Source organism: Opisthorchis viverrini, assembly GCF_000715545.1.
Source record: "Opisthorchis viverrini unplaced genomic scaffold opera_v5_115, whole genome shotgun sequence".
Taxonomy (NCBI): domain Eukaryota; kingdom Metazoa; phylum Platyhelminthes; class Trematoda; order Opisthorchiida; family Opisthorchiidae; genus Opisthorchis; species Opisthorchis viverrini.
Genome location: NW_008751773.1, coordinates 1,418,171 through 1,439,776, shown reverse-complemented (window position 1 = coordinate 1,439,776; position 21,606 = coordinate 1,418,171). Strand labels below are relative to the sequence as shown.

At 43.6% G+C, this 21,606-nt stretch overlaps 2 protein-coding genes across 2 annotated transcripts in view; both read right to left on the bottom strand.

The window, feature by feature from the left end:
- Nucleotides 1-1,228: 1,228 nt before the first annotated feature.
- On the bottom strand, nt 1,229-10,554 carry T265_05930 (hypothetical protein; the record flags this gene model as incomplete). Its single annotated transcript, XM_009171065.1, has 4 exons — nt 1,229-1,459; nt 10,053-10,193; nt 10,230-10,444; nt 10,476-10,554. The coding sequence occupies 4 exons, from the start codon at nt 10,552-10,554 to the stop codon at nt 1,322-1,324; spliced, it is 573 nt and encodes a 190-aa protein (XP_009169329.1).
- Nucleotides 10,555-19,441: 8,887 nt separating this feature from the next.
- Nucleotides 19,442-21,606, bottom strand: part of T265_13910 (hypothetical protein) — a gene marked incomplete at both ends in the record, with an annotated part of 10,078 nt that continues 7,913 nt past the window's right edge. Inside the window, 2 exons of the mRNA XM_009171078.1 lie at nt 19,442-19,581; nt 20,661-20,810. Coding sequence (XP_009169342.1) covers nt 19,501-19,581; nt 20,661-20,810 — 231 coding nt within the window. The remainder of the gene's footprint in view (nt 19,582-20,660; nt 20,811-21,606) is intronic.

Sequence of the window (21,606 nt, the reverse complement as noted above, 5' to 3'; positions counted from 1 at the left end):
GGTCTTTACGGCGTCCATTCAAAATGCCGTTAACCATCCGTACTTTGGAGGGCGTAAATTCCAGATTTGGCTTGTAAGTAGCTGATTATTCAGCTACTGTTCTTCGGCCCACTACGACTACGATTGTCGTAACAGCGTGAGCTTTTTTCATGAAAACCTGGTAATTAATTTTAATAATGGGGTAATTTTATGTTATTTTATATTAGATCTTACTTTCCTGTATCATTTGGGTGGGAGAAGGCTGTCGTGTCAATTCCTACTAGTTCGACTTATTCCAACAACACCAATGGGGCTTCTTTCCATACCTTAACGCAGTTTTCCAGGACTGCAATAACTTTGAGAGACGCTACCTGCATATGAAATTCAGTAGTAGGAAAGCGTGATACCAAGCGGTTCTTACGGCTTATGATGACGATGACTCCGAGTAGTCTTTTGTTCGCGAGTGAGTAGTATCTCGCGCTACCGCGGCGTATCCTTGCGAACGTTGAGTGATTCGTTTTCCTCGTCCCATCTATTCGAATGAGATCATTCAGCTTTGAGATCCTTGCTACCCTACCCTGTGGTCCACAGAAGGCACAAGGACTGAGCTGTCTCCGGAACTCAGCCTTTTGGCAAGATGGACATTCAAGTCCAGTGGTCGTGCTCAAACATTGGTGCTAGGCTGTTGTACGCCCTCAGGAAGCTATTGGGTTATGCGTACGTGAAAAATGCATTTTTCCTTCCGTGTAGGTGGCTGGCTATGGGCTCCGGAAAGCACGGTGACAAACAGATGGCAATCGTGGTTTCCTATCCCAAATGACCGTTCAAGTCCTTGATATTTCTGTTAGGCTTGGAACCTGATTTTGTTCCACTACATCCTTTAGCTTCCCAAGAACTCGCGTAAACTTTGTTCATTCAAGCTACACTGTTTTCACCATTCGCACTCTACCATTTCTTTATTGGAGTTTTTGTTTCATGGGCCCTTTCGGATATCTAGCCAGTTTGCTGTCTATCACTTTTATGGAGGCTCCTCGGTTGTGCATCCTCTCTTTTCCAGTAAACACCTTTTTTGAGTGATCGAAAATCACAATAAACCGCAGTGAAGCACTGATGTTTACCATCGAAAATGTCACGATTGTTCCCTGTAATTATGCGTTGCAACTAATTTCGATGCTGTTGTTACGCGAAAATGCCATCCGGTTCTGGTTGAGCATAAACTGTAAGGATAACACGGGCCTTTGGTAATTGAGAAACATGTTTTTTTTGAATTATGTGATGCAGCGAAAATAATTTGAGCAATGATGCACACAAGGAAATTACAAGGACGCAGTTTTTATCCACATCACTGGTTTCTCCTCTTCCTTCCTCTCGATCCTGAACGTTCGAATGGTCTACTTGCTTCGTGGTCGGCCTTCGAGATACCCGTGAAGTCCAACGATATCAGATTGGGAAGTATTGCGATGACGATACGGAAGTAATTCTGTAAAAGTGGACAAAACACGAACGTAAATAAATATGACTAAGCCTGATCCTCATGCATCCTTGAATATATGCAGTCCATAAATAATTATCTTTTGGTCGGTATCAGTGTGTCGTTATATTGACGTTTTAGGCATGCGTATTTTGCCTTAGTATTATATATTACTGTTAGTCCGTCTCAAAGTAGTCATTGATTTTGATTTGTGGCTACTAATGACAATAACTGTTCGGTTTTTCGGCTATTTTCCCTATCCAAGAACAACTGGATTCCATTTTTTACGGCTTATTTCACGGGAATATTGATTCATGAACGCTGCCTCTTGAGGCGTTGTTGACTATGGGATTCCGTTATATCTATCAACATCACCAACCACCTGTAGGATGCATCTTCTTTTTATAGCTGGGTGAAAATAACTGCAAGAAGCACAGCTCCTGAGACTTCTTTTGCATGTCATCTGTGGTATTTAGCTACTTTATCTGTTGTGAACGACTTACAGTCATCATCATCATCATCGGCAGCATGACATCAGTGTTCAGCACCTATGCTTCACTGCCGTACAACCATGATTTATTTGAAAGCCTTACTGTAAAGAAAAGAACAAAGGTGGACGGGGAAGGGACAGAGTGCTAGCTTACCACAATCATTCCGAGGTGCCTATAACTCCAGACATTTACTCAGGCGATCTGGGTAGAAACTGACAAAAAGAACGTCACTGACATCGGTTGGTAGCCATATTTTGTAGTGTCTCCAACCAGGCACAGTGAGGATCACGCGGTCCCCATCTTGGACGGCGAGTAGCACCCAAGCAATCAGTTGGGCGCAAATTAGCGCTTATTATCCGACGATTTGGAGATAGGGGTAGTCCCACAAGGTATACTTTGGCTTCCTCAGCTCAGAGATAATGCTGGATTGCTGCTGTCCATAGAGCACAACTAACAGGAAGATATGAGCACGGCTTCACTCGATTTCTCCACGTTTTCCCATTGCTGACTGCATTGACTTGCATGGGGATTTAGTGGTTGATCATCAGATTGACGTCTGAGTTTGATCCTAGCCTTCTGGCAGCACAGTCATCCTACGTAATCCATCTGAAACACTCCGCTTTTTCAAAGTATCAGAAATGGTGTAAGGAACCAAGTCACCATACTCATTGTTTTCGAATTGCTCAGGATTGTGTCGAGCTTTGAGATTCCAGCGAAGAAAGGGTGTTTTGTTCACTACTTTGAAGGCAAGGATTAAGTTGCTGTATCTGCGCAGCTTCTACTTTGTCTTGGTCCTTTCTCTTAAGTTTGTGGGCTCCTATGAAATTTCATCATGTCTGAAGACTGGGAGTTGCAACCCGCTCTCTATCGCAACTGAGGGGTAAATGTTTCCAATGTGCATTTTTCTTCGATAGAAACGGTACCAGCGTTCCTAAAACTAGGATAAAGAAGCTCCGCTAAATTGTCCTATCAGGAGTTTGTATTCTCCTTCTACTTACACAATGATTCTGCGAACAATATGCGTATATTTTAAGCGACCGGTGTTTTCTGCGCCGTTTTTCTGTCTCGTTGCTCGAAGCCTTCTAAATGAGGTGCGACCCGTAAATGTCGTAAAGCCTTTTTTAATTGACCGGTTGATGACTACTGGTACTTGAAGTCATTTTGAGCTCTTGATTACTTATTTTTGAGAGTTAAGCCGTGCGCCATCACAATCACTGGTGTTTTTTTCTTCAGAGATCGGCAAGGAGAGTTCATCGTTCGGAGACCTAGTGTGTTTTCGGCCTTGTTGAAGAACTTGTAGTGTGAACACAGGTTACCTTACTTCTCATTTTTTCCACGAATTGCTTGTCATTAGCACTTAGATTTCAATGGGGCGTTTGCTTCAGCCTTACTCAGTAACTTTGATCATGTGTGTTTAATCTGGTGGACCAACTTGCCTCAACGTGGGTTGCTCCATCAGGTAGGTTGCGGAATCGATACCCATGAATGAACGGTGACCTTATCAGAATCAAGTTTCTACCCTAAGAAGTGAGTGTTCACACACATATATCTAGGTGCCACGTGGACCAATAGAGAATGCCTGCTCGTTGTTGATGGACTTCGAGCAACATTTTGTGTATGTTTGTACATCCGGGGGAATTTAGTCAGAAGAACTGAGAATTCTGTTTGTTATTGCTTGTGCTATGCGTAATGACAGCAAAACGTTCACTGAAATGTGCGTCTCCAGAACTGAGTTAGGCATTCTGTTTGCCTCCATGCTAATGGAGGCTAGGATTCTCGCTAACCAAACAGTTGTAACAAGCCTCGGCAGACTGACTTCCTCTCCTTTTGTGCTACAGCCTATAGAAACAAATACTGAATTCGCCCATAAAACCATCTATCTATCGAATTAGTTTGAAAAGACATCATCAATTGAAAAGCAAAATGATGGCCTTTTAGTGAAATTCACTCCAACGCAGAGCGTTTAACTCTGTGTTTGAGTGCAATCGTTACGCAACAACTCACCAGAAAATAAAGTATCAACGTCTGAAATATCTGGTGCCACTGTGATTGGAATGAATTACTTTGCTAAGGCTGTGTGTTTTGGGAAGTCAGCATGCATAAAACGAATACTTGAGTAAGCTCTCTGTTGCTATTGGTTCCTATGATAATACGAGTCGATTTCACTGAGTCCGAGTCGATTTCACTGTTGCCATCTACCAGTGGCAGTCAGCAGCCTAATCTGAAGAGATCAAGAACAGAATCTGGTTCTGTTTACGAAACAAAATAGTAATATCACTTATTTTGACAGGAGATATCCGTTGAAATACGCATCATATATATTCGGCGATAAAGTTTCATTTTGGTTTACAGTACCGGGTGCGAATGTGGTCACACCACATAGACAGATGGCAAACATCCAACTGAGACATATCAGGGTTCAGAGTCAGGGAATCTTGTTCATTAAGTCGTTGAATAAAGGACATCATGAGCAAATGACTGTTTTCAGGTTCCAAGGGCGAAGAATTATGTTGCCTGGAGTACACTGCCTTCAAAGCAGTACAAAACGGAGAGGTAGTTGGGAAACTCAAACTCTAATCGTTGGATCCAAAACGTGACTTTTAAGGTGCAAGTCAGGATTATCTTTGGGAGCCCAGTCCGGAGCCGATAGCATGATAATTCTGACCGCTCAGTCCATCGCAAAGTGACAGAAATTTAAGGTAGTGTGGCTACTTCTGCATTTTCATGAGCCACTGATCTGTACCGTTGGTGTCACTGTGACACCCACAGAGTTTCTGGCGTGTGGTTGGGTAGTGGTTAGGGGTTTGGTAAGCACAGCCTTCTAGTACTCGACGCGGGGTCTCGGGACACGCGCGGCGACTTCGTTCTTAAACATGTACTACTATGGTAATATAATGCCTCTCTTCCGCTGCTCTGTACCTAGGATTTTGTGCCGAATGTTTTGTTTGAGCACGGTAATCTCCATAATATCTAAATGTGAGGTCCCAGGACGATATTTCAAACCGCGTACAACAATGAAACTCAAAGTTATCATACTTTCGTGCCACAATGGCCTTCTTGTGGCGCCTTTAACCGGTCACCACATTTGCATACTCTATACGGGTAGACGAAATCAGGCTATCGTCGATGCCGATCATTTTTCACTCGCATACATTCCCTCTTTTCTGCTGCATCTAGTTGTAATCTCCCTCCAAGCAGGTCCCACAAGTACGTTTTCCCGCTCTGTTCGCTTCGTATTAATCTCAGCAGCACTTCTAGGAGTCTTTTCTCGGTAATCGCTCCACGCATCCCGAAATCCGGTTTACTTAGCTTTCCCTATTGTTCTTACTCAGATGCAAGCGCGTAAAAAGTTTACTCTTACTTTTACGATGGATCCATCGTTGCTCATCACACAGCCGCTTGTCAGTCGTCACGTTTAACTGTTTTTTTAGGTTTGCTCAGATCACGCAAAGTTTACTTAGCCATGAGTAGTTCAGGGACTCATAACCCAAACGAACTCATCAAAATTATCTCCTGTAGCAACTTTTTGCTGTTCAGAGGTTAGATACTAAGAGGAAAAATATGCAGATCTGCACCTGATGCCGGAACTTTTGACTGCGATAAGTTCCAGGTGGCATCTTCCATGAACTAAAGTTGGGCAGGACCACCACCCTTCTTGAGGCCGTACGACACTAGTTGCAGCCACAATCTAACTGGAGCATCATTCAAAGCCATATAAAGCGGAGAATCCACGCGTTCCACAAAGCCTTGTGGATCCAGATAGAAGAAATGGAAGAATCGAGAATGTTTGCACGTTGCTGAGCTTGATTTGTTCTCTAGGTCCTCTAAAGGTTTTTTCCAAAAAAACTACCAAGAACCGGAATGGCTGTCTGATATCCAGTAAAGCTTTGGATCTCTGGACAGATTACCTAGAATAACAATCCAATAGCTTACTTGCTAACTTCCATCCGGACTGTCGGCCACTGGAAGGAACTCTGACTGTGAGTATGGAACACCTTTCAGTGCCTGTCTTACTCATTTGCATCTATCTTGGAGAGCAAACCGTTCTGTATATCCGCAAGGATTCATTAAGTGCTCTCAGAAATGGTGCTCACTGTGAGTGTGGCAACTACATGAGCGTCATTTTGACTCCCGTTGTAACAAGGCTTTTGGATTCATTACTTTTCAGTCTTATGAGTTTTGCAGATGGAACTCGGATTTAGATAGGATGGAAGCTGCATCGGCTGCATATTTGCACGCCCTCAACTGTAAGTGCATCATCATATGTACAAACGACCCAAAACGGTGTTGTTTCCTTACTTCATTGATGCATTTGGTTCTATAGATCGGTCACCACCTCTAACTAAACTTGCTTAAAGGGATATATCATGAATTTGTAGACATAAGTCGGCTCCTATAATAACCTACTTTCAAGCGCGTCAGTATGTGTTCAGCTAACCAGAAGTTTCCATATGAAAAACAGTGTTTATTCCTTCAACTTCCTCATCCATGAAATAATGAGGCTGAGGCTGGAGTATCTGAGAAATTCCCATGATCGAATTATATGTGTGTATAACCCTGTGGTTCTGGAGTATGCAGACGACATATTCTGAAACTTAAGAATGAAGTCTGTGTATATACACCGCATTAGAAGGGTGGGCTCGAACCCTAGCCTCACGCTTGCGAATGAACCGATTGAGCTAGTCGACAAATTTATTTACTTGGGCAACTGTATCAGTCCCGGTGGTCTCGCGAAGGATGAAATTTCCATCCGGATTGGAAAAGCCAGAGCGGCTTTTGTGAACATACGACACCTGTGGCGTAGGCGTGACATTAGCTTATCCGTCAAGGGTCGAGTTTACAATGTTGCGGCGCGCCCCATACTACTATACGGATCAGAAATCTGGCCGCTGCGCGCCTAAGACATCAAAAGACTTTCAGTGTTTTGACCATCAGAACATTGCCCGAATCTGGTGGGAACACCGGATCAGCAATGCTGAAGTTCGTTGAATGTATTCGGGAGAAATAACTCACCCTCGATAGATGGACTGATCACACTGTGTAGGTTGCACTGGCTTGGCCACGTTCTGCCTATGCCAGTTGACCGACCTCCGCAAAGGGCTTTTTTCGCCCAACCATGTGAAGGGTGGAAAATAGTCACAGGCGATCGAATAATGGCTTAGCAGTGAAGTGTAAAAGCCATTACCAGCAAACTCAGCTGCGCTGGTCATTGCCGTCTTCCCGGATGACGACCCCGAGACGGGCCATATCAATGGTTAGAGACAATGTCAGACATGGACCAGTCGCGCTCTCAGTGGCGCTCGTGCATCCAAGCTATTGCCTTTAATGCATAGCTTCTTTTCCACCCCCCCCCCCCCACCCTCTCGAAAGTGCTGGATTTTTGCACCAATTTACCAGCTCGCGCGTGCAATGCGCAGCTACTTACCCCCCAATCATCGGTGAACGAAACTGTGGCAGCTACAACCAGTGTACGACCAGTACGCGGTTATTACAGCTGATAATGATGATGATGATGCAGTGATTTTACCAAGACTGGGTGTATCGTACACACGCATAGAACTAGAATTAAGAAGCGCCCTGTCGTCCTGTGGGAGTTCCGGATTCAGTAAGGCATTAATTACATGTGTACCATGGATTTCTCAGTGGTGAATTGTGTTGGGTGGATCAAGAAGAATGTTGAATTCGTGTGGGTAAGCAAGATATCATTCACTACGATAGTGCATGAATACCGATCAGAATTTCTTCTGCAATGACACTGTGAGACAATAATATTGATTTTATTGAGTAAACATTTTTAAAAGTGACCCAAAGCTGAAAATCTGTTGTAACGCTTGCGCTCTTGGTGAAGTGAGGATGCTTTATCTAGATGATGGGTTCTCGATGGTGTCGCTACTTCTGCGCATTATGGTACTACTTTATTCACCAAAATGGACAGATTTGAATGAAAATCGCAAAGATACACGTTTCCAATGTAGGGGCTCTTGAAAGAAGGTATCTAAGTTAATCGGGTAAGGAAGTTGTATATTTATTTATTCCACGCAAACCTTATCATTTTATGCTGCATTCATCGACCAGTGAATGCTTGCGTGAAGTACCCTAGGGGTCCACAAAAAGCTTAGTGGGACATGTTATACAACACGACCTTGTACCTCTCGGGGGCAGGTCGTAGTCAGCTGCCTTCGGGTGCGCGTAAAATGCCAAGGTGTGAAAGAAAAGTTTAATTCATGTGAGGTTGTTCATATCAGTTTTATTTCACGCGAATACGAGATTCGATGTGCTGTAATGCAAACCTAGACTTGATGCACAGTATCATTGTACATAACGTCACACAAATGTATTAAATGTATTAAATGTTATTAAATAAACGAGTTTTTATATTTGTGCAATGGTTTTTGATGTGACATGCAACCAACGGCTCTAGTGTTGGATCAAACTAAATCCATTACTCGTTTTGCAGGTTCTTCAGGCTGCAACTTGATGCGGACCAAGTGCCCAAGTAATACTGGATGCTACTTCTATCTTGTTTGATTATGGATTAAGCGGTGTCAATTGGTCCTCTGGTTTGCGTTGTCAAATCCGTACATCTGTAACGTCATCATCATTATCGACAACTTGACATCAGTGTTCAACACCGATGCTTTACTGCCTTTGGTGTTCCTGATTCGGATTTAAGTTATTCCTTTGTAGAGGTTTACGCGAGTCGTACACTGTCTTTGCTTTATGATTAAGCGATCTAGTGACGTTTAAATGATTGATACGTGGTGTTGTCCCGTAGTCTATAATTTGTGTTTAGTTCCAAAAATGTTGTCTTTCAAATTATGCTGCAAGGCATCACTATGTTAGACTACTAGCTAACTTTCCATCGGCCTGGACAATTTTGGCCACAGTACACAGATTTCTTCCTATCCATTCCTTTTGGACATCAGTGTCAACACCGATGCTTTACTGCCTTTGGTGTTCCTGATTCGGATTTAAGTTATTCCTTTGTAGAGGTTTACGCGAGTCGTACACTGTCTTTGCTTTATGATTAAGCGATCTAGTGACGTTTAAATGATTGATACGTGGTGTTGTCCCGTAGTCTATAATTTGTGTTTAGTTCCAAAAATGTTGTCTTTCAAATTATGCTGCAAGGCATCACTATGTTAGACTACTAGCTAACTTTCCATCGGCCTGGACAATTTTGGCCACAGTGCACAGATTTCTTCCTATCCATTCCTTTTGATTTATTCCACTGAGCGACCCAAATTCGATCGAATTTATGCACAGTAAACGTGCGATCACTGGGACTATAGATGGAGATATTAGATGATCCGAAAAGACGACATCAATTGGGATCACAGCACAGCTCACTCAAACCAGGCGTAAAAGTTAATTCGGATCCGACGCTTGCCAGTATTCCTAGATATCTTTCGCAATCCCACAGTTAAAGTTTAGTGTATATGTATGATTTATTTATGTTGTCATTTTCCGTGTTCCTTTGAAGATATCTAGCATAGGTAACAGGTAAACCAGTGATTTTATTTGATAGTTTTCACACTATGAAATCAAACACATTTACCCTCTAACAGTAGAGAGGGTAAGCGCTTTTCTGGACGTTCAGACTATAACATATTTTAGCTATGATGACCATCGAGAGCTAAATTAGTATTCGGGTGCGCATTCACAGAAGAGTCGTATTAGGTTCCAGTATGTGGGACATCAACATCCTCACATTGTTCACCGCGCACTGACTATATTACGTCATTTGTTGATGAAACGCTTGCAAACAGTGCCCGGCGAAACGAACAAAACAGAGGTCGTACATGATTTTGGACACCGTCAACAGAAACGGTTTATCAGTCTCAGAATGTTATCTTCCGGAAGACGTATTAAGTGACTAAGTGCCGGATATTTTTTGACAACAACGGTAGCTGGTCTTTGAAAAGCATCGTATTTCAACACCAGACTGTCCATTTTATAGCGCTGGGGTTCTTCCGTTCTATGAATATCGAATTATTTGATTCGATTTGCTGAGGACAATATCTCATCGGTTAATTGTGGCCCAAATGCTTCTGAATACACATCAGAGACTGAAACAGGCTGAGTTTCAAGATTTTGAAAGCAAAACTTACTTTTTCTCTCTCGACTGGATTTCCATGCAAAGTTAACTTCCGTAGATCGGCCAGGTCACACAACCTCTGTACATCCTGGAAACATTTTATTTGATTGCCGTGAAGATATATCACTTTCAGACTGGTAAGCTTTCTGATAGACTGTGATCATGACATCCTATTAAAATATCAACAAACAGCAGGGATTGAAGTTATTTTGTTGCAGGAGAAATCCAACCAAGTTATCCATTCAGCACTTCCAAAAAGTTCGTGAACAATCTCTGGTATTTCTGTCATCTCTTCTATTTGGTTGTTAGTTGCTTTCAGTGTCTTTGTTATCCATTTTCCATCCTTAGTCTTGGGACATTTCCAATGGATCCCTGGCTGTATTCGCGGCTCGCATTTCAAAATATCTTAACGAATAAGCGATACCAAAAACCTCACCTGAAACCTCTTTTATGTCAAAAAAGGAGAAATCAAGGGGTTGGTAAATGTTCGAGGAGGCACTATCAGCCTGAACCATTTTTCCAACCTAGTGGACCAAACTAAGCTGCAATTCGACGCTTTTGGATCGCCGCGATTCGTTGCTACTAGAAACTCTTTACGGCGCATCGTTAAAACAAATAGTGCTTTACTTAATGCTGATAAGCGCATATACCTGGAGACTCATAGGCTTGACCAAAAAGCACCCGCGTCCTCTGAAGTTATTGGGTTGGCTGCTGAAGTCAAGAAAATAATCGTCCCTTAGCAGAGGGCCACACCGCTTTTCATTCACTGCCTTCATTGAGTGTCGCACATAATCGATGCCTTCGCCCAGGCTACCAGGGTCTGGTTTGCTATTGTCAAGGGTGTATAAACGGCGTTGCTGAATATGCACATGAAGCTTCATCATGGCTTAAAGTAGTGCAAGACCGCACTGAAATATGCAGAAGCACTCTCATCAGGCTGTACTAACAGCAAGGAACTCCCGTTTCTTCTGAGTATCCACCGAAACCCATTTAGACTTCCTCGTCAATTTTGAAATAAAACAACTCTCGTGGACAACATTTCATAAACTGACCTCTTAGTTAAACACCACAGCCCTATAAATTAATAATATCAGAGGCACTACTGAGGACATTCATTATTAGCTAACATGGCCTAACGCAACAGAAATCATAGTTCGCATAATATTCATAACACCAATTTTTACCTCACACAAGCTGTAAACGTTTTAGGTCGTGTGGTTCCTGTGATAAGAGTATTACTATTTGGGTTAACTCTCAGCTTTACAGCAGCCCCTGTAGGCCTGTTTACATTAGATATTTGAACACCATTGTCATTTGTTCAGGGGCAAGACCCGCATGCATGCGTAAAAATACACGCGTAAAATGCGCGGAAAGCGAAAAATAGCAATGAGAACCCATAATACCATTCGAGAATGAGATTCTTACTTCAAGGCTTGTATGAATGCTAGCATTCCTAAGTCATTGGTCTAACCTGGTATGGTGGTATTCTCCTGGTCGCGTATTAGCCACAGGCTCCATGCAGATCCGAAAGGCGTATTCGTCGTGTGGCCTGACGTCTGATGGAGCAGCACGAGTTCCAGTGTCCCGAGTCTGTGTCATAATGAGGCACTATGTCCTTAGTATGTGACCGCTGCCATCTGGCACGGAGAGGTAATACATGCACCACTTCTGCGTTCGAAAATCAGTTACTCGCTAAGCTAAATACCCTGGGCTTCCGAACGTGTTTAATATTTTGACTGCTTGTGAGCATGGTCACTGCAACCGTCACGAGAGAGGACATCAACTATCATTGCGGATTACTATGCTTTTTTACATTGGTGACCGGCCAATAGCGGTGAAGATAAATTTGACGCTGTGATGAAATCCTGACATTTCGAGGACTTCTGTAAAAAAGTATGATCAGCTCACTTTGGCATGAAGCGAGTCGATCCTGGGGAGATAATAGTGTGCAGTTGATGTTAAGGCTGGAATCTGAGCTTCGATTCCGGGCCGCTTTTATCCCTTTTCGGCTCTGATTCTGGGAGGACTGTTTGTACATCCACGAGTGCCTGGCGGTTGGAGTTATTTTACACCAAAGCTTTGCAAACATTTTACAGATGACCATCCTGACATTCGAGGACTTCTGTAAAAAAGTATGATCAGCTCACTTTGGCATGAAGCGAGTCGATCCTGGGGAGATAATAGTGTGCAGTTGATGTTAAGGCTGGAATCTGAGCTTCGATTCCGGGCCGCTTTTATCCCTTTTCGGCTCTGATTCTGGGAGGACTGTTTGTACATCCACGAGTGCCTGGCGGTTGGAGTTATTTTACACCAAAGCTTTGCAAACATTTTACAGATGACCAGATTATACGTTGCTTTCTTCGAGCGGTGACAAAATTCAGACGTTTTAGGCTTGGCACCGACTGGGCGATACATCATCTCAGAGCACCGTGTGTAGCGTATTCCCAAACTGGTCGTACCAGAGTTTTTCAGCGGTTACGTGGCCGTGGTTGTTGCACCAACCGAAAATGTGGAACCAAAATGAATAAAACATGGCATATTTCGCTTTCGGGGACCTACAGATCGGGGTGGATATTTAGACTTGTACAAATGTCGTTGGACTGAAGCCAAGTGAATAGGTCGCAACAAGTTGGCGAACGAACATCATTGGTTGCGTACCAATATCCTGTACAAAGGCGAACAATATCCATAGAAGAAATCAAACTCTCCGTATTTTTGGACTTCCGCATAGATACATCACAACGCAGCCCATCCTACACCTCAGCAAATGAGGAGCAGCCTGGCATCTTATTAAGGGCTTGGGGAGATCCAAACGAATGAAGTCTACGAGCGCTTCAGTCGTTTGTGGCAGTCAAGTTATTTGCGCTGAGCTTAGCCCAGCTGGATAGGGAGCATATCCATCAACCGGTCATTTGACAACATTGCGAAAAAACATAAAACACACCTTTCAGGCTAGTAGGCTCTAGTTAGATAGAAAAAGCATTGCAGTCGAATGTAGTTCACACCAAAGTTTTGGCAAAATTTTCGGGGAAAATTGGACATCCTACCACTCAATATTTGGTTATTTAGCAGGGTCCAGCATGTGATTGCTGAAAGCACCCAAACGCAGTAAACATATGCACGACTGAAATTAAATTACCGCTGCAGAGCGGTTTGCATTAATGACGTCATCTGAACGCCGATATTCTCAGCAGCGGTACAATATTCTGAAACAATAGCACTCATGGAGTGTTTGGAGAATTTCGGGCAACGGTGATGGACGAAGAAAAATAGATAAATGGATTTGTCTACAAAGTGCGCTGCTTATAGGCAGATTGTGATTATCGTAAACTGATAAAGGTACCAAGACAAACCTATGGAAGGATGACCAGAAGTGTTCCAGGTGCACGAAGTCCTTATCTACCAAATCGTTGCGTGTGGGTGCTTGGGGCACCTTTTGAAAATACAAGAGATCATGCCAGGGAGACTACGCAGGTTGACGTCGCTGGACAACGACCAATGAAAAAAACGTCACCAGATTGGTCGTATGTATAGTCAACGACTTCGGCAAACATGCAACCACAATCGATTTGGTCACCATTACAAACATTTTAAGCACCGGTGAGCTTCAAATCAATCCAATCGCGATAGGACAGAGGCTTTTAGGACAGTACTTTACATGCATGATGTGGGCTTCTATAAGCTGACACGACCTGAATGACGACTTGTGAACACAAAAATGGGCTGCTAAATCTATTGTTCGAGAGAAGAGCAAACTCCGCAGCAGACCAATCATGATGTATCGTGGTAGTAGTAGTAGTACAAATTTAATCTAAAAAACGATACCTTCCTAATAGACGAGACGAAAAACACCGCTCGCATTTGATTCAACCGTCCCGTTAACCAAACATTTACCAGGTACAGTCTCCATAGGACTAAGCACACTTACGGCGGTCAATAATTCTTAGACTAAACCTGGGCACTTTTCAAAGTAGAGCGGCAAGTTACCACATATAGGAACCAAGAAATACTCGTTTAAACTTAAGAGATAGAGCAATGCAACATGCAGAGGACCCAATACTGTGCGTCCATTTCAAGTTGCGTTTCAAAGAAGAGCCATTCGAACTAAAGGGAAGGCACACGAGCTCTCTACAGTTGGATGGATATGTGAAGCCAGAAGCTGTTCACCTTAGTTGCGTCTGTTCTACGTATTTCATTTGAGTGTATTACAGGTGGTTCCAGCGTAAGAACAAAGGTAAATGCCCCCAATCAGGTTGGATGAAGGAACTTCGTATTTGTCCCAAAAAGAGTAGGAAATGTGTACCATTTTTGGTCTTTACTTACGGAAAGCCATTCCGATAAGTGGTTTTTCCTGCTTTGTGGACATTGTCCGGCATTACATTATCTTATTGATGATTCGTTTTAAAGATCATTTTTCAGGTGACATCCAAATAAGACCTAAATGGCCATCCTGTCACAGGTTCTAAGAAGTTGAAAATAAAACTAGATAAGCAGACGGATTGGGGGAGAGGAAGGTTGACATGATACAATTGGCACACCTCGCAGTTTCTGAGGGCAACTAACTCGCACTAGAGTAAAATGTCACTAGTTACAATTACTGCAGTGAGTGTGTCCGAAAATTGCCATAGGGTGGCATGATCAGTGCAGTCAGAATAGCACGATATTTACAAGCAACTAATTTTTCAGCGGTCAGTGCACTGACAATCTCACCTCGATTGGTGGTGAAACGCTTGCAACCCAACTGCCAAGTTCGGCAAACAGACCAACAATCAAGCAGCGCAAACCTGCTACCCATATTCCACAACATCGCTCCACATCACTGCAGCTAATTCCTACAAGCTCTTCGTTGCATACACTGCAGCTACACATGCTAATCGACCGGGTTTCTTGTTATCTACCTTGACAAAATCGCGAACCCTAACACATGCATGGTCTCCACAAGTCTGTCACCCCGGCAGCCGTTGCCGATTTGAGGGCTCATTTTTTATGTACAGTGATGTTGTCCCACTGCTCAGCTGGAGATCCATTCCGTTTGTTCTAGATACTTGTTTCAATAGTCCCAGCACACTGGAATGTATTTCATCTGCGTTTTCGCTATACACTGAAGCCATTGAGAGCTATCCTTGTCACCCAAATGCCGGGAAGTACACCTTTTAACGGTCGCATATTGACCTCGGTTGATCGTACTCTTAGGTCTGCTCCTAAAAATCGGTTTGCAGAGAACTAAGTGCAACGCCTACCGATTTGGTGTTTCATGCTTCTATAGTTCAGCAGAAATGTAACTACTTCAGCCTGTTCATCAACGTTGGCTGGATTTGCTGTAAGAATTAAGGATTCATGTGTTCATGAAATTTTCAGTGACACCAGTGGATTGTGGAAGATGGAAACAAAAGCTGCCAATGATCGATACCTCATGTTCAGTTTTCGAAAACCTCATCAGAGAAATCCAGGTTGTCAAGGTTGACAACAGCCTGTGAAACAAGGGAAATTCTGGAGGCAGCCTAGTGTGAAACTGACCGGAGTCGCGTGGTAAGATTCGTTCCCTGCCAGTTGGAATATACGTCAACAATTGGATGAAATTTATCGAGTGCACACGAGTATGCATGCATCCACTGCCAGTCTTCACAAAAAATGAGCCAGGATTTCCACTCGAGAGAAACGGTTTCAAAATGCTCTTAACAGGACAGTTGAACGACAGTCGGCTCAATTCGACTATAAAGAAACATTTTCACCTTACTTGTTGTTGCATACTTAAAAATAAGAGTATATTCATTAGCGGAGTTTGCATCACCCACCACCATTAGCTACAGATGATGTGGGACGTTTACTGACTGTGGCTCATTCTGGAACACCTATGTGAATTCCGATCAGGTTCCTGTTCGTTGCTGATTCCCGCTGACCGTTTCATGAGCGCAGAAGATGCACATACTTCGCCTGGCCAATAGAAAGCTGACGAGTAGTGGAGTGAAACAAGTCTACCAAAACAGTCTACTGAGGTCCCTTTCGGACAACTCTTTTTTGTTCAACAACCCTGCGAGGTGCTCGGTGCTTTTGAAGCGGCACAACCAACTAGAATCTAAGCACCGGGTCTCGAGCAACACAAATTGCTCGAAGTTAGGGCACATTTCTCCTGGACATAAATGAGAACTGACAGACTTCAGCTGAAAAGGAACCTCTGCGTGGGTCAATAAATTTGGTGAGTTCAGAAAACCGAACTGATGGAGGCGATAAACTCTGAGAATGTGCGTAAGGTGTTCCAGCTGACTGGTGCAGCAGGCCCAAAGAGGCTCCGGGCTGGCGAAACAATCACCGGTAACCACCACTGACCTATTTCCACGAAAGAGCATCTGACTAGTGCGGTTAAACACTTCCAACAGCAATTCAACTGGCCGCCTGCAATTGCTCAGCCGGATTTCCCACCCTGGATAGTGAAGTTGGAACCCTGAGTACTTCGGAAACAAGTGAATATCTGTTGTCCTTCAAGCATCAGAGACCTGCCTGTGCTGACAAGCCCCCGACACGCTCGGTTCAAAGATGGAGGTGGTTAGTACTTATTCAACATTTTGCCTCTATCTGGGCAAAATAGACCGGCCCAGTAAACTGGAGCGAGTGCGTAGTGGTATCCATTTTCCAAAAGGGGTTCACAATGAGCGCGTCAGTCACAGAACTAACTTGACCTCCGTTGTAATCAGACTATCGAAGCCACTTGTTCTACGTCGTCTTACGAAGGCGCATGAAGACGGGACGCGAGAAAAGCAAGCAGGATTCTGATCTGGAAGAAGTTGTCTTGTGCACGTCACATTCCGCCATGAGTTAGAGCGACGGCATGCAATCTTGATGTTTGTCAACTTCAAGTGTGCGTCCGATTCTTTCGATCATTTGGTTCTTTTCAACACGTTTTAGCAAAAGCGTTTGCCTCAAAATTTCGTTAGTAACATGCACTATTTGTGTCCACATACTTGTGGGTGAGAGTGCATCAGCTGTTCTCCAAAAGCCCTCCTACAAACAGTGGTGTCAATGATGAATATCCGTTACCCGGTCGTGGGTGAGGGTAACCATGTTCCGACAAAAACTTCGCATAACACGAAACTCGCTTCTCATGTCCTACGGATTGGCAACTTATATTGCACATGTCTAGAAGAGTAAGAATCCGTACTTATAATGAGGGGAGAATCGGAGGGATTCACTTTCACTCAGAGTTAAAATAGCCCATGCGATTCCACTCTTGATGCCCGATGCCAGAATAAATAGTGATTTCAATCAAATGCGCGTTAACAAAGTGCGCAATCATAAGAACCGGTGCAGGTCAGTTGGTGACCGGAAACAAAGTTTTACAGCTGCTGAATTTCCTAGATCTGACGTAACCAAGTAGCTATAAATTAGAAGCGACACTCGGTTTCCGTATCTCCTTAGTACGGCACACCGGTGGGGACCTTATAGTCGTAAAGCCGCACAACACGAAAGTCACAGTTCCTAATGCATGGAGTGGAAATCAACAAAGGCATGCCTTTCACACAAGAATTTGAGAAAATTTTCGGAGACCTGGACTATTGGAGGATAGAGTTTGAGCATCCTACAGAACAGGTCTGCATTCACAAAGTCCAGAAATTTTTTAAAACCCAATCTATGAGCTTGCTGTTGGAATATCGTCGTCGAGAACTCAAACGTAGCTGGGTTGTCTACTAACTAACAGCTGAGCACATTCTGAGTCAATAACGGATAACTTCACTCTCCTGACGAGCAATTCACATTGTCAGTATCTATGGATACGGAGATCGTCCAGTCGTTATTGTGGGTCTCCACGTCGTCTACGCCATCCCCGGGAATTCACTGATCAATGGCAAAACTTAAGACAACGGAGGATATAGAGTATTAGTGCAACACTTCGCTAGCAAACGAGGCCTGTTAGGTCGTAACGGGCAACAGGTTGTAACAAGGTATGTGAGGGCATCGAGCATGGCCGAGTAGTGGGAGGGTACCTCACATTTCCACAGAACAGTACGTACGTCTTAGAAGCCCCAAAATGGTAGTTTGAGAACTGGCGGACGGTAAATATTTAGCCGATACAATCGAATGCTGTTTGAAGACCAGACCAGTATTAACGGTACTCGAGTAAATTACGAAGTCACAGAAGTCTGTACCTTTGGGGCAATGAACACGATTTTTTGGTGATTATGGAGCTAGGATGGACTAACCTCGTGATAGTGAATTCTGTCGAAGCCAAACAGTCGAGAATAAGAACGTTAGGCGTCTTGAAAATATTACTTCAGTGTGTAGGAGTTTATCCGAACCAGGTGCTCTGTGCCACTTCAGTAAAACGGGAGCTTGTCTTACCTCTACTTCTGAAGGAGCAGTAGACATCGAAGGATGTCTAGAGCGATGGCGGTCAGTTAAGTTGTGAGCAAAGCCAGTTTAACTGTTGCTGAAAGTACTATATAGGTAAGTCGTTTGCCTGAGAACTGACTTCACTGGCATTTTTATGTTTGAGTGTACAAATACGTTGAGGTGTCTGATAATTCCAAGCTACGGCATGTATATTGTGAACTCTAGTTTCCATAAGGGAGTCAAATATGCCAGTGATAATAGTAAAAAAACTACTCCTTGATATTTGCGGGCAAAATGCGCTCCAGAACGCGTTTGCCATTCCAGGCTGATTGCCGAATGTAGGTCTAATTCAACCACACAGATCAAATTTTGCCCACTTTCTTGCACTCGTGAGACTGACTATGCAACAACCAGTAGGCTAATAAGTTTTCATTGAGTTGAAATCGTTTTGCACATATTTCAACTCTCGTTAGGCTTACTGGGTGAACATCTATCTTATTTACTGCTGATAAGCATGGACTATGTTGCCAGTATCTTCTCAACTGGTCAACTGGTTAGGCAACCAGTCAATTACTTAACGGACTTGCAGACGTGCTTATCATAAGCTGGAGACAAGCCATTTAGATCACTTAACATTTAGGTGCAGTCGTAGCTTCGCAACTCCACTCTCTGCTTTTGCTTCGAAGATTCATGGTTTATGCGATAAAAAAAAGAAGCCAGGCTGAAGTAACAGATTGCTACTGATGGCAAGTGCAGTAAGCAGTTAATCGTGTCAACAAAACAGCTTCGTAAGTGACAGCGTAATCAAGGACTGATGGCCCTTGAAGGCACAGGACGCTGACAGATGTGCTTTGCCCTGATTCAAACTCACACAAGAACATGCACTTGTGCAAGTATGGTCGGCAGATCCAGAGTGAAATGGAAACTTGCTTGCTTCATTATCAAAAAGTCGGATAAAAATCAGTGTTTAGACTTTTTTGAAAACGAGAGTCATTTATGAGTAGATTTCAGATCCACGCCCTAGACTGATAACTGTGACGGATAAACACAGGTAAGAACGCGTGAAAACTGTACAGACTGATTTATTACGAAACAGTTAATAAAATAGTATGGTGTGAACAGTGGGGAGTATACAGTCATTTAAATGTTCTCAGTTTCTTGTGAATCTCTGCTAGATGACCAGCCAATTTATCGGCCTGTGCAAGTTGTTGATCAAGCTGTGGGTGGGAACAGTGCAAAAATAAAATCAGTTATTTGTAGTCTCAAATCATCCACACACCTTGTTCACACAAATGCAAACACACATGATGAGTTCGCCCTGATATAACAATTCAGTCAACTCAGCAACCTGCGCTTCCAATACAGCGCACCGTCACCCAGCCATGAATCCATCAGAAGCTTTTCGATGATGAGTAAGATAACAAATGCGTACAAGACAGAAGTCCCCAAATTAGAATTTTTACAGGCTAGCTCATCACCTACTGCGGACTTGTGTATAATGCACTAAACGATGTCTCTTTTCATAGTCAACGAAAGTCACGCAACAACAGTGGATGGTGATTATATGCTAAGAACAAGTGTGAGTAAAGAAAACTCGCAATGATGACAACAACAGCCGGATGATCGCCTTGTTAAGGATAAGTCTGCAAGACAACGCAGCAATTTGTTAACTGAGTTCAACCGGTTGTTGGTCAGATGACTACTGTTCTGTTCGTCGAGCTTGTCAATTGGAGTGCAGAATTTCGTCACCGAACCAGGAGACAGCATCAGTGTGCAGTCGGGAGAGTACTTCCTCCGCACCGGTTGGGCGCACCAATAGCGGTCATTACGGAAGAGAAAACAGGACGGCGCAAACAAGCAATCAAACTAAACAGAATCGGGTCGAAACGTAACGCAAATTGAGTGTGGGCCAACCGGAACAAGGAAAGAGAACCACTCTCAGAAACAGATGGTATCCGGATAACCAATCAAACAAAAGGAAGGTGGGTCACAAAGCTGCCTCTCAATTAGCCAGCGACGTCAACGGGTAACACATACACTTCAAGTGAAACAGAAGCGCATGTTGGCAAAGAGGAAGTACCCACCCGACCGCGCACTGATAATATCTCCTTGTCTGGTGACGTTCGCAAGTTGAGTGCCAGGCTCCGCGAACAGACGGACAGCCAACCAAAAAATGACAATAGTTCTGAACAATATCTGAGGAGTGTGAGTGAAAGAACTTCATAGTACGTCCACGGGATTACATAAATGTGATTGCAGTTCAAATAAAGTGATGAGTGTTCGTCCATTCGCTTACCCTGTCGTTTTCCGCATGACCGAGTTTGATTTGTTCTTCGGTTAGTGTAAGGGTTCGTTGCGACTTGTTTACCGTCTCCTGTAATTCCGCTGCCTCCCGTTCGAGCGCTGCAAGATCCTTAGCCCCACATTTACTGTTTGTTTGGATAGCCTGGAGGGGGCACACAAATCGAATAACGTGAATGTCTATGGGATAATTTGACAGCCTTGATAGCAACCGCAACCGAAATAAGTAGTAACTCCTTGGGCTGCAACACAGCTCCTTATCAAGGTACCGCAGTATTTGACTTATGCCTGTTCTCAAGGCAAACTTAAGTACTGAGCGCCAATCATTATGTATAGTGTCCCTTTCTTAACGAATGAAACCCATGTAATAAGTCTGTCAAATTCTATTGGGAGTCATTCCTAGAGGAAAGAGCGCGATAATGATTCATCCACAGTGGTGTCAGGTTCGAGGTCCAAGTGCAAAATCACCTAGGAACCTTAATACTGAGAAAAATCAGCACGCGCACCTCAGCCGAATAGCATATCTAAGCAACGGGATCTGCGAAAGTGAGGCACATCACCTTGTTCGATAAAAAATGGTCATTTTACGTATAACAACTGGACAGGAACAATCAGGTGTCGGAATTACGGACGACCAGATAGCTTTTAAAATACGGATTGGAAACTTTGCGGTTGTTACTACAGGGAGATGCGGTTAGGTACCGGAAATCTTCGTCACAGGACACCACAATATTGGTAGTGGTCCTCATATAAAGTGGACAATTGGAATCCAAAAGGTCATGTGACCGGAACCCCTAGTGTGTGTGGCAAGTATAGCGAGATGCAGCCGGTCGAACATATTATTGTCAACAAGTTAGCTGCTGAACGTAGCTGGATACTAACTTACTGCTTCTGCGCGATATCTCAGGAGCTTCAGTGAGGGTGAAGAATGTCATTATATA